Source organism: Moschus berezovskii, chromosome 4 (genome assembly GCF_049115385.1).
Source record: "Moschus berezovskii isolate FMDL1 chromosome 4, NW_MosBer_1.0, whole genome shotgun sequence".
Lineage (NCBI taxonomy): Eukaryota > Metazoa > Chordata > Mammalia > Artiodactyla > Moschidae > Moschus > Moschus berezovskii.
This window is the reverse complement of record NC_142463.1, coordinates 90,695,303-90,709,350: the sequence shown is the minus strand read 5'-3', so window position 1 is coordinate 90,709,350 and position 14,048 is coordinate 90,695,303. Positions and strand designations below refer to the sequence as shown.

At 41.6% G+C, this 14,048-nt stretch overlaps 2 protein-coding genes across 2 annotated transcripts in view; one reads left to right on the top strand and one right to left on the bottom strand.

Moving 5' to 3' along the window:
• The window catches only part of CHI3L2 (chitinase 3 like 2), a 271,894-nt gene that overhangs the window by 122,054 nt on the left and 135,792 nt on the right, over nucleotides 1-14,048 (bottom strand). The window lies entirely within an intron of this gene.
• LOC129541039 (acidic mammalian chitinase-like) lies at nucleotides 620-13,938 on the top strand. Its single transcript, XM_088834883.1, has 11 exons — nucleotides 620-644; nucleotides 960-989; nucleotides 2,055-2,259; nucleotides 2,587-2,643; nucleotides 4,364-4,529; nucleotides 8,151-8,275; nucleotides 8,901-9,024; nucleotides 9,189-9,371; nucleotides 10,340-10,456; nucleotides 11,904-12,042; nucleotides 13,622-13,938. The coding sequence occupies exons 1-11, from the start codon at nucleotides 620-622 to the stop codon at nucleotides 13,930-13,932; spliced, it is 1,482 nt and encodes a 493-aa protein (XP_088691009.1). The 3' UTR covers nucleotides 13,933-13,938.

Genomic DNA, 14,048 nt, shown 5'->3' with positions numbered 1-14,048 from the left:
GAAGGGGCAGAGATACAAGGTTCATGTTTATCTGACAGCTGATGCCTCTCCCCATCCCAATATGGGAGGAAAGCTGGCACCTGCAGTATCCCCTTTCTGCCGCTATCCTTCCTCCCAGAACTGTGGCTGTAAAATCCCCAGGAGACAAGGGGGAGAAGATGAGGCTAATCCTGCCCCTTCCCTGAATCAGGTTCATTCCAGGACCCTGGCCATTGGCCTTAAGATAAGGCCTGGTCCTGTAGGAGGAAAATTACATTCCTTAAATGAAAGCTGCTCAATAGCACAACTAACCCCCCATATGTTTTTCTGGCTTGGGACACTGACTCCAGAACCGTGCCCTTCATTTCTTCCCTGGGCTTTCATAGACTTGGCCTCAGGGCTAAGCTAAGTCCTCTAATTGTAAGGGGTTCTGTCAGAATAGCCAGGCCTGGGCTGGTGAGGGAATATTCCTGGGACTCTCTCCCCCTTACATTCCTATGAATCTGAAATGGGTGGAGGTATGTACGTGACAACCTTGGGCACCTGTGCCATGAGGTAGCAGCTGTGCTTTTCCCGCAGTGATAAAAGTCTTATATAAGATGAGCCCAGAGGCTGCCCAGGTGGCCAGTGTGTAGGCGCGATGGGGAGGATGTTGCCCTGGGCCTGTGAGTCTCCCACTCTTTTCTGCTCTTTTTCCTTCCCACATGTCATGGGGTGTCCCTGGGAATGCAGAGGAGGGTGGGCTTCTGTTTTAGTGAAGCCTCTACATGAGTTATTCCCCCATGCCTTGGCCTCTGTGTAGAGGAACTTGGGATCCAAGTCTGAAAATGATGAAATGGGTCCTGGAAAATACCACTGATAAATCCAAAAACTCCCAGGCCCTTGACATTCTGAAAGTCCCCTGGGTAGCACCAGGTCCTAACTGGGAAGCCCATCTAAGGATGCCTTGTTTCTGAGTTTTGCTTCTTTGTTTGTTTCAGGCTTGGCTGTTCTACTGCAGGTGCAACTAGGTAAGGAGTAACACAACCTCCTAGACACACTCCAATTTTCCTGATAGTTACTCTTCTTTCCCTCCTTTCTTCTGACTCTGAATTTCCTTATCCTTTCATGATGTCAGAACTAGGACCTGTTTCGTGATGTTCGGACTTGGGCTAGCTCCCGGCCTGTTTTGCTTGGTCTCAGAAAGCCAGCTATGGGAGGGGGCCTACAGCTCATCTAATCCAGAATAATTCACTTTATAGATGGGAAAACTAAAGCAGAGAGGGTGGAAGTGATTTGTCCTTGATTGTTCAGAATCAGGACTTAAACCTATATTCTGATGCCAAGACTGGTAAAGTATTTACTATCTTTGTAGTTTATACTCTTCTTTGTTTTGTCTTTTTCCCCCTTAAATGTCTTCACATTATTTCTAATAACTAGGCATTGGCTGTGGATGTGAACTTGACTAAAATCCAGATATGGGGACTCAGGAGGCTGGGAAGAGCATGAACTTTGGAGGAAGACTGCCTGGAAGTAGTGTAGGCACAATCAGTATTTGTGGAATAAATGGATGAATGAATTGGAATTCATCTTAAACTTTCAGCCTTGAGTAGTCCCAAGTCTCATCTGCAAATGAGAATGTTTCCCCCATTAGGCTGTATGGGAATTAAAATTTAAGCAAACCAATTTGCATAAAGCCTCTAAATAAAATATCAGTCACATCATATGCCATTTACAAAAGATATTTGTTTTATTGGTAATTAACTTGAGTAATCTTTGAAATTGTGAATTATGCAAGGAGCATTATTAACCTTACCACTTGCTGCTATGATGGCAAATTTATTTTATATGTTGACTTGAAATGATTTCAAACTTTCTGGGTCAAGAAATATGCTTAGACCTTGCTGGGATTCTGTTGACAGAAGTGTCATGACTGTTTAGCCAGCTCTTCCATAGGAGAGGGGAAAGGGTACTGCAGTATCTACCAGGTATCTGCCATGTGAACTCTTAGGGACCCCTTCCCCTTGAGGAGCTCCTCAGCAAGTGACACAGACAGTGGAGGCCTGCACCACAATGACAGCCGCTCTCTCTTGCAGGTTCAGCCTATAAGCTAGTGTGCTACTTTACCAACTGGTCTCAGTATCGACCAGAACCTGCCAAGTTCTTCCCCAAGGACGTGGACCCATGTCTGTGCACACACCTGATATACGCTTTTGCCACCATGAACGACAACAAGATCGCTCCCTATGAATGGAATGATATTGATGTCCTGTATCCTGAGTTTCAAGCCCTGAAAGAACAGTCAGTAGGAACTGAATCCAAAGTGAAGGGGAATCAGTGAGGGAGAGTGGAGAGCCCAAGTTCTGTCCCTGGTTCATTCCCAAAAATCATAAGTTTCTGAAAGGCAGTCCTTTGCAGATTTCTGATGCATATGTGGTAACCTGTGATGTAAAGACTAACGTGGGCAGGTGGGAGGAACACTTGCTATGGGAACTTTAAAGCTTGTACTTGACCGTTGCCCATTTCCCAGAGACTCAAGAATGGGGATAGAAGAGTTGTTTTCTGCAATATATACATCCTAAAGCTCACAGAGCTTTCACAAATGTGCCTCTTGGTTTCTTTCTGCAGCAACAAAGATCTGGTCACTTTGCTGGCTGTTGGTGGCTGGAACTTTGGCACTCAGAAGTAAGTCTTTCCATGGCCAGAAAATTAGGGTGGAGGTAAAAGAAAGAAACCCTCAAGCTGGAATGGGAAAATAAGATACCAGTGGGGAGGTGAAAATAAATGTTCCAGGGGGAAAGAGGCCGGCTCTTAAGAAGAAACTGTCTGTGGGTGGGAAGGACTGACTGCAGCGGACCTGGAGAAATAGCAGTCGACTGGGGGAAATGATGGGAAAACACTCAGAAGAAGGTGGAGAATGATAAGTGAGACAGACTGGCTTGGTGACAGAGAAGCACCTGGGCTCCCATAAGAGCATGAGCCTTGGGCTGGGTCATAGGCTCTTTTCTGCGGAAGCAGTGAGAAAGGATTGGTAACCTCACGGGCTTTTTGACTCTGAGTTAGAAAAAAAGAGATGATGAGATTAGTCTTGACTTGTATGTTGAAAGTTGTCCAAGTCAGTGGTAAACGACTTTTTAAATTATGAAGTTGATGTCTTCCCATGTGCTGTGTGTGCTAAGTCACTTCAGTCGTGTCTGACTCTTTGTGACCTTATGAACTGCAGCCTGCCAGGCTCTTCTGTCCATGGGATTCTCCAGGCAAGAATACTGGAGTGGGTTGCCATGCCCTTTTCCAGGGGATCTTCCTGACCCAGGGATCAAACCCATGCCTCATGTCTCCTGCACTGGTATTCGGGTTCTTTACAACTAGCGCTGCCTGGGAAGCTCAATGTCTTCCCATAATTATTTTAAAATTAGACAGCACAAAATCATTTGACATGAAAAGTAACTTGTCCCTCTCTTCTTCCCTCCACAATCTTCCTGAGGTAGCCAGTCATGCTTAAAATGTTGAAGCAAAATATAATGAGTGTTTTTATTCTCACTCTAATAGCCAAGTGAAACTTCTGGCAGTTACCTATCAGGTAACAAGCTAATTCTCACATACAGCATTTGACCAATATTTCTTTTGCCTGAAGTCCACTCTGCCAGTAGAACTTTTTCTTATCTTGCTCACAAATCACTTAAATAAGAAAATCTTTGCAGGTCAATTTCCCCAAACTCCAGACAATATCTCTACCCTTCACTTTTTAGATTACCCAGTTTGTGCTAGTCAATTTATTTTGATTTAAAAAAAAGTATAGCCATTGAACACCAGAACTGAAAACAAAAAGAAAAAAGGAGATGAATTAGGGAGGTTGTGATCCAGTTTACAAAGGGTTTACCACAGGCTTTTTATAATCAGGAACTAACCAAGAGAGTTTGAATATGTATTAATAGACTATAAAATTATTGACTATGGCAGAGGCACTAATTTTTCTAGATATTAAGTCACCTTCAAATACAAGACTCACAATATATTTACACATTGGGGTCAGAAGTACTTCATTAAATGTATTCACACTTTATAAGTCACATCTTAATTTTGGAAACAGTAAATAGAAAAATAAACATCTTAGGATCAAAGAACTGTGGTGGTTAAACCACTGCCCCTGAAAGATCTCACTAATAAGTAAAATGCACATATACCATTGATCCCATAAACAGAAAAATATTATTCACTGGGTATACTGAAGAAAATAACATTTTAATTATAAACTTTTCTACTAATTACCATTAACAATTTGAATTTACCTTAGCTGTAAAACTCCAACAGAAGTTATTATAAAATGCATAATAAAATTGATATTCGAGGGTTTAAGGAGGATTCAGGGATTGGTGATGTTAATATAGACAAACTCTCTGCCTAGATTCACCACCATGGTCTCCTCAGCTGCCAACCGAAAAATCTTCATCTGTTCTGTCATTGACTTCCTTCGTCAACATGAATTTGATGGCATTGACTTGGATATCGAATATCCAGGATCTAGGGGAAGCCCATCTGAGGACAAACAGCAATTTACCATCCTGATTAAGGTGGGAATGAAGCACTAGCTCTGTGTTTTTTCGTAGAGAGGCTAGTGCCTTCATGGATTGTCTGTGAGAGTTACGTTTCCTGGGGATAGTAAAGGCTGCTGTCCTCAGAAGTACACCTATGAAGGTGTTTGGGTGTTGCAAGCAATAGAAACAGACTCTCTGGGTAGCTTAAATCAAAAGGGAATTTACTGGGAGGATATAGGTAGCTGAAGGAATCCAATGAAGAAATTATTTTTTTATTATATGTTTCTGGTAACACAGAATTATAGTTCAACATCTGTGTACATTGCAGAGTGATCACAACCACAAATCCAGGTACTAGCCATCACCATGAAGCTGATGTCTTTCATCTGTTTTGTCCACCACCCGACCCCTTTCCTCTCTGGTAACCACCAATTCATTCTCTGTATCTATGAATTTGCTTTTGTTTTATTTAACTTGTTTGCTGTGTTTTTTTTTTCTCCTCAGATTCCACATACGATTAATATAATATGGTATTTGTTTTTCTCCCTCTCACTCATTTCACTTAGCAAAATACCCTTACCTCTATCCATGTGGTTGCAAATGGCAGGATTTCATTCTTTTTTTAAGGCTGAGTGGAATTCCTATATTATCTTATGGAAAGATCCAAATGAACTTTTAGGACAAACATATGAATATATATATATATGTGTGTGTGTGTGTGTGTGTGTGTGTGTGTGTGTATGTGTGTGTATGCTAAGTCACTTCAGTTGTGTTTGACTCTGCGACCCTATGGACTGCTGCTTGCCAGGCTCCTCTGTCCCTAGGATTCTCCAGGCAAGAATACTGGAGTGGGTTGCCATTTCCTTCTCCAGGGTATCTTCCTGACCCGAGGATTGAACTTGTGTCTCTTGTGTCTCCTCCATTGGCAGGCGGGTTTTTTAACACTAGTGCCACCTGGGAAGCCCTGTCATCTCATATATAGGAAGAGAAACCAATACCCTCCTCCCAGGACTTAGTCCTCATCCCCTTTCTTTCTTTGCAGCCTAAGAATATGTAAGAATATGTTATGCCTCTTCCTACTGGCCTGTAAGGTTTCTGCAGAAAAATCTAATGATAGTCTTATGGGATTTCACTTTTAAGTAAAAAATTATTTTTCCCTTTCTGCTTTCCTTAAAGCAGCAGATTCTTTCTTTTTCATTAAATTTTGCCATTTGTATTATAATGTGTCTTGGGGATGTCTTTTTGGGTTCATTTTATTTTGAACTCTCTAAGCATCTTGGACCTGGATGTCTATTTGCTTCCCCAGATTAAGAAGTCTTCAGTTGCTATTTCTTCAAATAATTTTATGTGCCTTTCTCTTCTACTTCTGGGACTGTATAATGGGAATGCTGTTCTACTTAATATTGTACCAAAGCTTCCTTAAAGTATCTTCACTTTTTAAAATTCTTTGTTCAATCTGCTGCTCTGTATCAATGAGTTCCATTACTTTGTCTTTTGGCTCACTGATTTTTCTACCTCTTCCAATCTGTTGTTGAATACCTATAGGGTATTTAGAAGTTGAGTTATACCTTCTGTTTAGTTGGTTTTTTTTAAATATTTTCTAGCTATTTGTTGATGCTGTCATTGTGTTCTTTCCTTCTCCTCCCAAATTCAGTATCTTTATGATCATTTTGTTGAACTCTTTCTCAGGTAGATTGGTTATCTCCATTTCATTTCATTCTTTTTCTGAGATTTTGTCTTCTTCTCTTGACTGGAACATGTCTCCTCATTTTTTCCTAATTCTCTGTGTTTGTTTTGATGCGTTAGGTAAAGCAGCTACGTCTCCCAGTCTTGATGAGTGGCTTTATGTGGGAGATATCCTGTAGGGTTTAGGCGCACTGTCCTACCTGGCCACCAGAGCAATATGCACAAGCCATGTGCCCTATGTGGGCTGTGTATGTTCTCCTGTTTTGGTGGGGTCACCGGTGTGCAGGGCTGACCCTGCAGAATGCCTCTGGGGTCTCACCACAGTGGCTGCTGAATGCTGGTGGTCAGCGGTAGGTCTTGGAATTCCATGGTGGCTGCCAGTAACTAGTGGATGAGCTGGCCCCAAAATGGCTGTGAGACTCATCCATGGCGGCTTCTGGGGGCTTGTGGGCAGGGCTGCCCTTCTAATGGCTGCAAGGTCTGTTTTCAGTGGGTGCCAGGTGCTGGGATATAGGGCCCCTATCTACCAGTGCCCAGCAAGGTTATTTCCTGGCTAAATGTGAGCACTGCTGAGGCACAGGGGCAGGCAGGACTCTTGGCCATGTGCACCCACAGGTTAGATGGAGATTTCCAATTTGATATCACTAGTGCCATTATTAGTAAGGTGGCCTGAGATGGCAAAAATGGCTCCTACTAGGGTCTCAGTTCCCAGGGATCATCCCACTGTTCCTTACTTTCTAGCAGCTCCTTCAGGATTAGTGAGTGGGGCTCTTTCATCTATCTTCCATGTACTTTTCAATCTGGTGATTTTATATAGGTTTTTAATCAAGTGAAACTGGGCCCTTTAAAAATGAGTTTTCCTGGGAGTATTTCATATTGGTTTTCAAACTAGGTTTTTTTTTGTGTGTGTGTGTTGGGGGGATTGGGGAAGGGGGTGCTTTTATCTCCTGAGAAGCAGCTTTGGGATGGTTTGCATGATGTGGAACTTGAAACTTTCATTCCTTAGGGAAAATAACTATCTTTGTTTTTTAAAAAAGATTTATTGGAGTATAATTGATTTACAATGTCATGTTAATTTCAGGTAACTGTACCTTTGCTACACTTTTCAACTGTGGATCACTGTGGCTGGAGTGTGGTTTTTCCTTAGAGTGACTGTATATCTGTTTCTTCTACCTATCTCAGTGCTGTCTTTTTACCCTTTGTTAAGAACACTATTCATCTGGTTTTCAGGTCCTTTTCAGGGGAATTTTTTTTTATATAGTTGTAGATTTGCTGTGCCCATGAAAGGAGTCAGTTCAGAGTCTTTCTACACTTCCATTTTGAATCTCTTTTTCAAATAAAGTTTTGAATCAGGAAGAATTTCACTATGTCATTCATTCAACAAGTGTTGTGTGCTTTCTGTGATCGAGACACACTGGATACAGAGCAGTGAGCAGGATAAAAGTGATTCCTGCTCTTGGGATTACAGCATAGTGGAGAATATGGAGCTAAATAAATAAATAAATGTCAATCGTGGTAAGAGCAATGATAGCAGCAAAATTAGATGCTCAGGGGAGTCTTCTCAGGGAAGTGACATTTGAGCAGCAATATGAAGTAAAAAGAACCAGGAATACAAAGGATGGGAAGAATTTTCTAAGGATAAGGCCTGGAGGCAGGAAAGACATTAGCCTGGCTATACACAAATGCTGAGAACAGAGCTTTAAGAGGGATGGTGAAGCCACAATAGAGAAGACAGCTCCTAGATCCTCTGCCAGGAATTCCTGGGCTTTTTCTGTAGAATTGTCGTTAAATGAAACTTAGATTCAAAGACTCCATGTTTGCATCAATTTATTCCAAGTTATACCTTACCAGACTCTATCCCTAAATCTCAGGAGCTGTTTTCAGAAATAGGGAATTGTTATGGGCTGGAAGCCATCTAGGGAAGAGGTAATGAAGACAACCACTAAAATCCACCCTCTTTTCTCTCTCCAGGAAATGCTACAGGCTTTTGAAGAAGAGGCTGAAGAAACGGGGAAACCCAGACTGCTGATCACAGCAGCTGTGTCTGCTGGCAAAGAGACCATTGATGCAGGATATGAAATTGCAGAGATTGGAAAGTGAGCGAAATGAGCCTCCCAGGGCCTCCACATCCCGTAGCAGAGATTCCCTAAACATTTTAGTAGAAAGCATTCCCAGTAGTTATGTAAACATAATGTTGAGAAGGTTAGTACCATCAATTGCCAAGAATGTTTGAATATTTAGTGGTTCTGGGATAAGGTGGTGACCCCTTTATATTGTCACTATGGTAGGCTTTAGGGGAAAGAAAATAATATTTAAGACCTTGGAAAATCTTTATATGTAACAGCAATTTTCACTGACAGTTTCTTTTGAAAAGCTGTAAAATCTAGAAAGCTATTATTGACAAAACAATAGGAGAGCTTTCCACCTGCAGTTCCCATAATCCTAGAGACATGTGTTTCTGAGACACATACTCTAAGAACTATATTTCTTTGTCTTCTGCTCTGGGTTTGGCCTTAATCTTTCATGGAAGTAAAGGAGACTTTCTGTCTAGCCTCACGGGAGTCACAGAAGATAGCCAGGAGACACCTACGAAGCCACATTAATGGGATCATATGGATATCTACTTGACATCATGAATTTCCACTGCTATCATTTCTTGCTCTTAAACTGTCTATTAAAAAATTCTCCTGTATCATGATGGCTCAAATTCTCTTGTTCTAGGCTTCTTGATTTCATAAGCGTGATGACCTATGACTTCCACGGTGGCTGGGACCCATGTACAGGACACAACAGTCCTCTGCATGTAGGAGCCAAGGATCAAGGCAACATGCGTTATTTCAACTGTGTAAGAAAGAAAAACCTCTAATCGTATGCAGAAGAAAGACAGGGAAGAGATTAGGAGTGTTGGTTGTTGGAAACAGGCTTTCTCTTTGTGGGACAGTTAGCTAGACTTTTTTCATCGTGTGGGACAAACACTGGTGAGGAATAACATCTGTGTTGCTTCTGCAGGAATATGCCATGAAGTACTGGAGAGACAACGGCGTCCCTTCGGAGAAGCTCATCATGGGGTTCCCCACCTATGGGAGGACCTTCCGGCTCAGCACTTCTGACACCTCAGTCTGTGCCCCGGTCTCTGGAGCAGGGTCGTCTGGTCCTTACACACGTGAGGCTGGCTTCTGGGCTTACTATGAGGTAACCACCATGGCTAATTCAGGCTAAAGTGCCCTGGGGAAAATTCTCCCACTCTCCAAGTCATCTTGCTATCCTTATGTTCTTGAGATCCTATACCCTGGCTCCTCATAGCTCTGAGCATATAACCTGTGGGAAGGCAGGTTGATGGCTGAGGAACACTTTTCACTTTTAAAAAAAATCAATGTGAATTTCCTTTTGGGTTTAGAAGTATATGGGACCATCTTTTCTATAGCTCAAAGCTATACTGAATTGTATTACATCCATGTAAATAGATGAAGAAGGATTTCAATAATTTAGCTCAGGGATGGCAAATAATTGGATCTTCTTTCAAATCTGATTTGATTACATTTACTCAAATCTGAAGCTCTAATACTTGGGCCACCTGATGTGAAGAGCCGACTCATTGGAAAAGACCTTGATGATGGGTAAGACTGAAGACAAAACGAGAAGAGGGCTGGAGAGGATGTGATGGTTAGATAGCCTCACTGACTAAATGGATATGAATTTGAGCAGACGCCAGGAGATAGTGGAGGACAGAGGAGCCTGGCGTGCTGCAGGCCATGGGGTTGCAAAGAGTCAGACACGACTAAGTGACTAAACAACAACAACTACTACTCAAATCTTGTGTTAAAATTCAGACCGATAGGATAGTTAGCAGTTTTTGCCAGAGATTCAAGTGTTTTCAGAAGAATGACCTTAGCACTCATGGTCATGCTTACCATTTCTCAACTAAACTGTGGTTATAGAATTGGAATTTCACTTCTTTGTACCTGGTTTCATAAAATTTGTATCCTTGTTTTATGATACAAAGTTACTTTCTAGAGAAATATGTGAAATTACTGTAGGTATTTCACAATGCCACTTTTCCCATTCCTCTTCCATTTCTTACTATTTTTCCCCTCCTTCCTCCTGCAATACATGACATAATCTGTGACATGCTAACACTGCCTTCTTCCTTCTCTTCATAGATCTGCACATTCCTAAGTGAAGCCACAAATGCCTGGATTGAAGACCAAAAAGTTCCATATGCTTATAAAAACACTGAGTGGGTTGGCTATGACAGTATTAAGAGCTACGAATATAAGGTATGAGCAGTGTAAAAAATGCAATTCTAGCTTCAAATCCTAAGTTAATCACTAGCCCATTTTACTAAGATCTGTGGCTTCAAAGTTATAAATATGTACAAAGTGGAATAAATCAACCTCATTGTGATTTACTTTTTCCTCAAGACAGAGCAAATTATATGATTAAATACAGATTTAATGATCCAGTGTACAGCATATACTACTATACACTAACATATAGTATAATATTCTAATGTGGTTAAAATTTATTTCCCCAATTTTTGTCTAAAATTAATCTATACTAATTCCCATGAAATGCTTATAAGCCAGGCTTAAGACTAACATTTTCATGGACAATAATGAAAATACCCTTTACATTTTTACCTAAATGCTTTACAACCATTACCTAAGTTGATTCTACACAATCCAGTGAAGTAAGAAATAGCCTCTACAGTTTACAGATGTGTACACTGAGGTTCATAGATGCTGTGACTAATCCAAGGTTTCACAGCTGGAAAATGCAAAGGCAGTAATTGAACATGTTGTCTGGCTCAGAGTCTAGGCTCTTTTCATAACACTGCTCTGTCAGTGCATCTTTATTGAATCCTGATCAGGAGAAGGTGGTCAAAATGGAGGAGAAAAAGAGCTGTGTGGTGCAATGGTTAAGAATCTAGACTTTGGTGTCAGATATACCTGGTCCTCAAGCCCCACAAGAGGATGAGTTCCCACAAACCTGTGAAAGAATAAGATCTACCTAGTAGTTCCTGTAAAGATTAAGCAAGTAATGAAAGCTAAAATGAAATGTAGCTTAGCCTAGAATACTAGTATTAGTTTAATAGTATATTAAATTATTTAATAATATATATAGCTAATTTATAATATACATATATTAAATTAATATACTATAATATATGATTATATTAATATGATTAATATACTAATGTGTATATATATATATACCTAAGAATTTATTCAGAGAAGGCAATGGCACCCCACTCCAGTACTCTTGCCTGGAAAATCCCATGGACGGAGGAGCCTGGTAGGCTGCAATCCATGGGGTCACAAAGAGTCAGACACGACTGAGCGACTTCACTTTCACTTTTCACTTTCATGCACTGGAGAAGGAAAGGGCAACCCACTCCAGTGTTCTTGCCTGGAGAATCCCAGGGATGGGGGAGCCTGGTAGGCTGCCGTCTATGGGGTTGCACAGAGTCGGACACAACTGAAGTGACTTAGCGGCAGCAGCAGCAAGAATTTATTAACTGGAGGAAGAAAACAAGAATGGAGCTGAGATAGCCCATCAAACCTTGAATTCACAAAGTGCATATCACATCCTTTCATAAAAGAAATATCAACAGGGTTTCAACCCACTTGCATGTTTCTCCCTAATATCACCTTGTCACCCTGTACTCCACTGTTGTGTAGATGCCATTTGGTTTCGGTTGCCAAGTGCTCTCTTTGTCCACAGGTTGACTTTCTTAAGGAGAACAATTTTGGTGGGGCCATGGTTTGGGCCATCGACCTGGATGACTTCTTAGGCTCCTTCTGCAATGAGGGCAAATATCCACTCATACGCAAGCTGCAGTCACTCCTGGGCCTGTCCTCAGGTAGGTCACTACTGAGTTCACCACATTGTTCTAAAGATGATGCAGGTCAAGCTGCAAGAATGGCAACTGCAGAGGGATAAGAATGCATGAGGAAGCCACAGAGCATCTAGACCCTCACATGTGAAAAAGGGACAGGTTTATAGGAAGAAGTTTTTAGAAATGCATTCTTCAATCAAAGAGGCCAGTCTAAGTTCAGTAGCTATGTGGGTAAGGATTTAAATATACCTTATTCCTCAGAGATGAGCTTTTCTTCTCAGGAAAACTTTGTCTGGGAGGAAGAATAAGATAACTTCAAAGTGAATCTGATGCATGTGCTAACATTTTCTCTAAAGTAAACTGCATCTCTCAGTTCTGTGCACCATATCCTAACTTAGAAATAGGCAGGCTGGCTTAGCCACTTCCCACCTGCCTTAAAGGCAGATCTTGTCTTTGGCTGCTAGTGGTGAGGTTTGGAGGTAGGTCTTGAAGAAGAACAGGGATAAAGACTCACATTGCTGACTCAGTAGTGTGTGACTTTGTATGTTCCTTGGCTAAGCATCTCTGGAGAAGGCCTAAAGGTGGAGGTAGAGGTAAAGACGTGGAAGATATAGGGTTCCCTATGTCTCTGCTTTTAGGAAATTCACAGAATCACTGTTTGTTTGTTTGTTTTACTGTAAAACCTATTAAAAAATAATTACAAAAAGATGGGCTCAGGACTTCCCTGGTGGTCCAGGGGTTAAGAATCTGCCTGCCAATCCAGGGAACTCGGGTTTAATCCCTGGTCTGGGAAGATCCCACATGCTGCAGGGCAACTAAGCCCTGTGCCACAACTAATGAAACTATACACTCTACAACCTGTGCCCTGCAACAAGAGAAGTCTGCTGCAATGAGAAGATGGAGCAAAAGCACAACTAGAGAGCAGCCCCGCTCACACACAGCAACAAAGACTCAGTACAGCCTACAGCCTACAGAAACAAATAAATCAAATTAATTTTTAAAAAAGATGGGCTCAAATTATAGAGTGACGGAGTAAGAGGCAGCAAACTGTAGTGGTGGATAGTGTTCTAGCAACAGAGTAAAATGAAAAATAAAATTGCCAGAGGGATAAAAAAAAAAAAAAACAGCAAAAGGGCAATGTATAAAGGAAACAAGCAAAAAATAAAGCCAGGAAACAGAACAAGATGACAAAAATCAAAATATAGCACTTAAGGTTAACAAGATGACAAAAATGCAGATGTATTACTTATGACAGAAAAATGGACAGATAAACCACCCCTGCTAACACAAGTGTTAATTAGCCTCCCACATAAAATCTTTGACCCAGTCACTATAGGACTGTGTTCATTCCCCCTGAGTGGAACCAGAGCAGAAACCAAGGACTGCTTGGACCACTGCTAGGACTCCAGTGGTCCTGTTCTCCCTTCCTCCTTGCTTGGACATCTGTCCCCTTGTAACATTCTTCCCAGCCACAGCTTGGAACTCTCATGGGGCTCAAGTTCTTGGAGAACAAACCCAATATAGGAGGAGGTCTAGAGTTGTTGCTTCTAGGCTCAAACATAGCTTATGATGATGCTCTGAAGTGACCTTCTTGTTCTTTTAGAATGCACTCCATCTGCCACCAAGACTTGGTATCATCAACAAGTGATACCCAGAAGTGAAGGTTTCTGTGCCAATATTGGAGGAGACAGTGGCAGTGGTGGAGAAGGTGGTGGTGATGGAGAAAGTGGTGGAGGTGGCGGCAGTGAAGGAGATGAAAGTTTCTGCACTGGAAAAGCAGATGGCATTTATAGCGATCCTGAAGACAACACCAAGTTCTACCAGTGTGCAGGAGGCAGGACCTACTACTTCCAGTGTAACCACGGTCTGGTGTTCGACCAAACCTGCACATGTTGTAACTGGCCTTCAATTTAAAATGTTGGAAAAACTCTACTTTGCTTCAGATTTTCTCATGCTGCATGTCAAACTCCATCATCCAATACTCCATGTTGTCTATGTATTATATCAGTCTATCTGTCAATTTGGAAGCC

Bases quoted from the DNA above. Each gene is read 5' to 3' on its own strand.
- LOC129541039 (XM_088834883.1), top strand. From the start codon at position 620: ATGGGGAGGATGTTGCCCTGGGCCT. The intron at 2,260-2,586 runs GTCAGTAGGAAC...TTCTTTCTGCAG, and splicing joins TTTCAAGCCCTGAAAGAACA to CAACAAAGATCTGGTCACTT. The intron at 9,025-9,188 runs GTAAGAAAGAAA...TTGCTTCTGCAG, and splicing joins ACATGCGTTATTTCAACTGT to GAATATGCCATGAAGTACTG.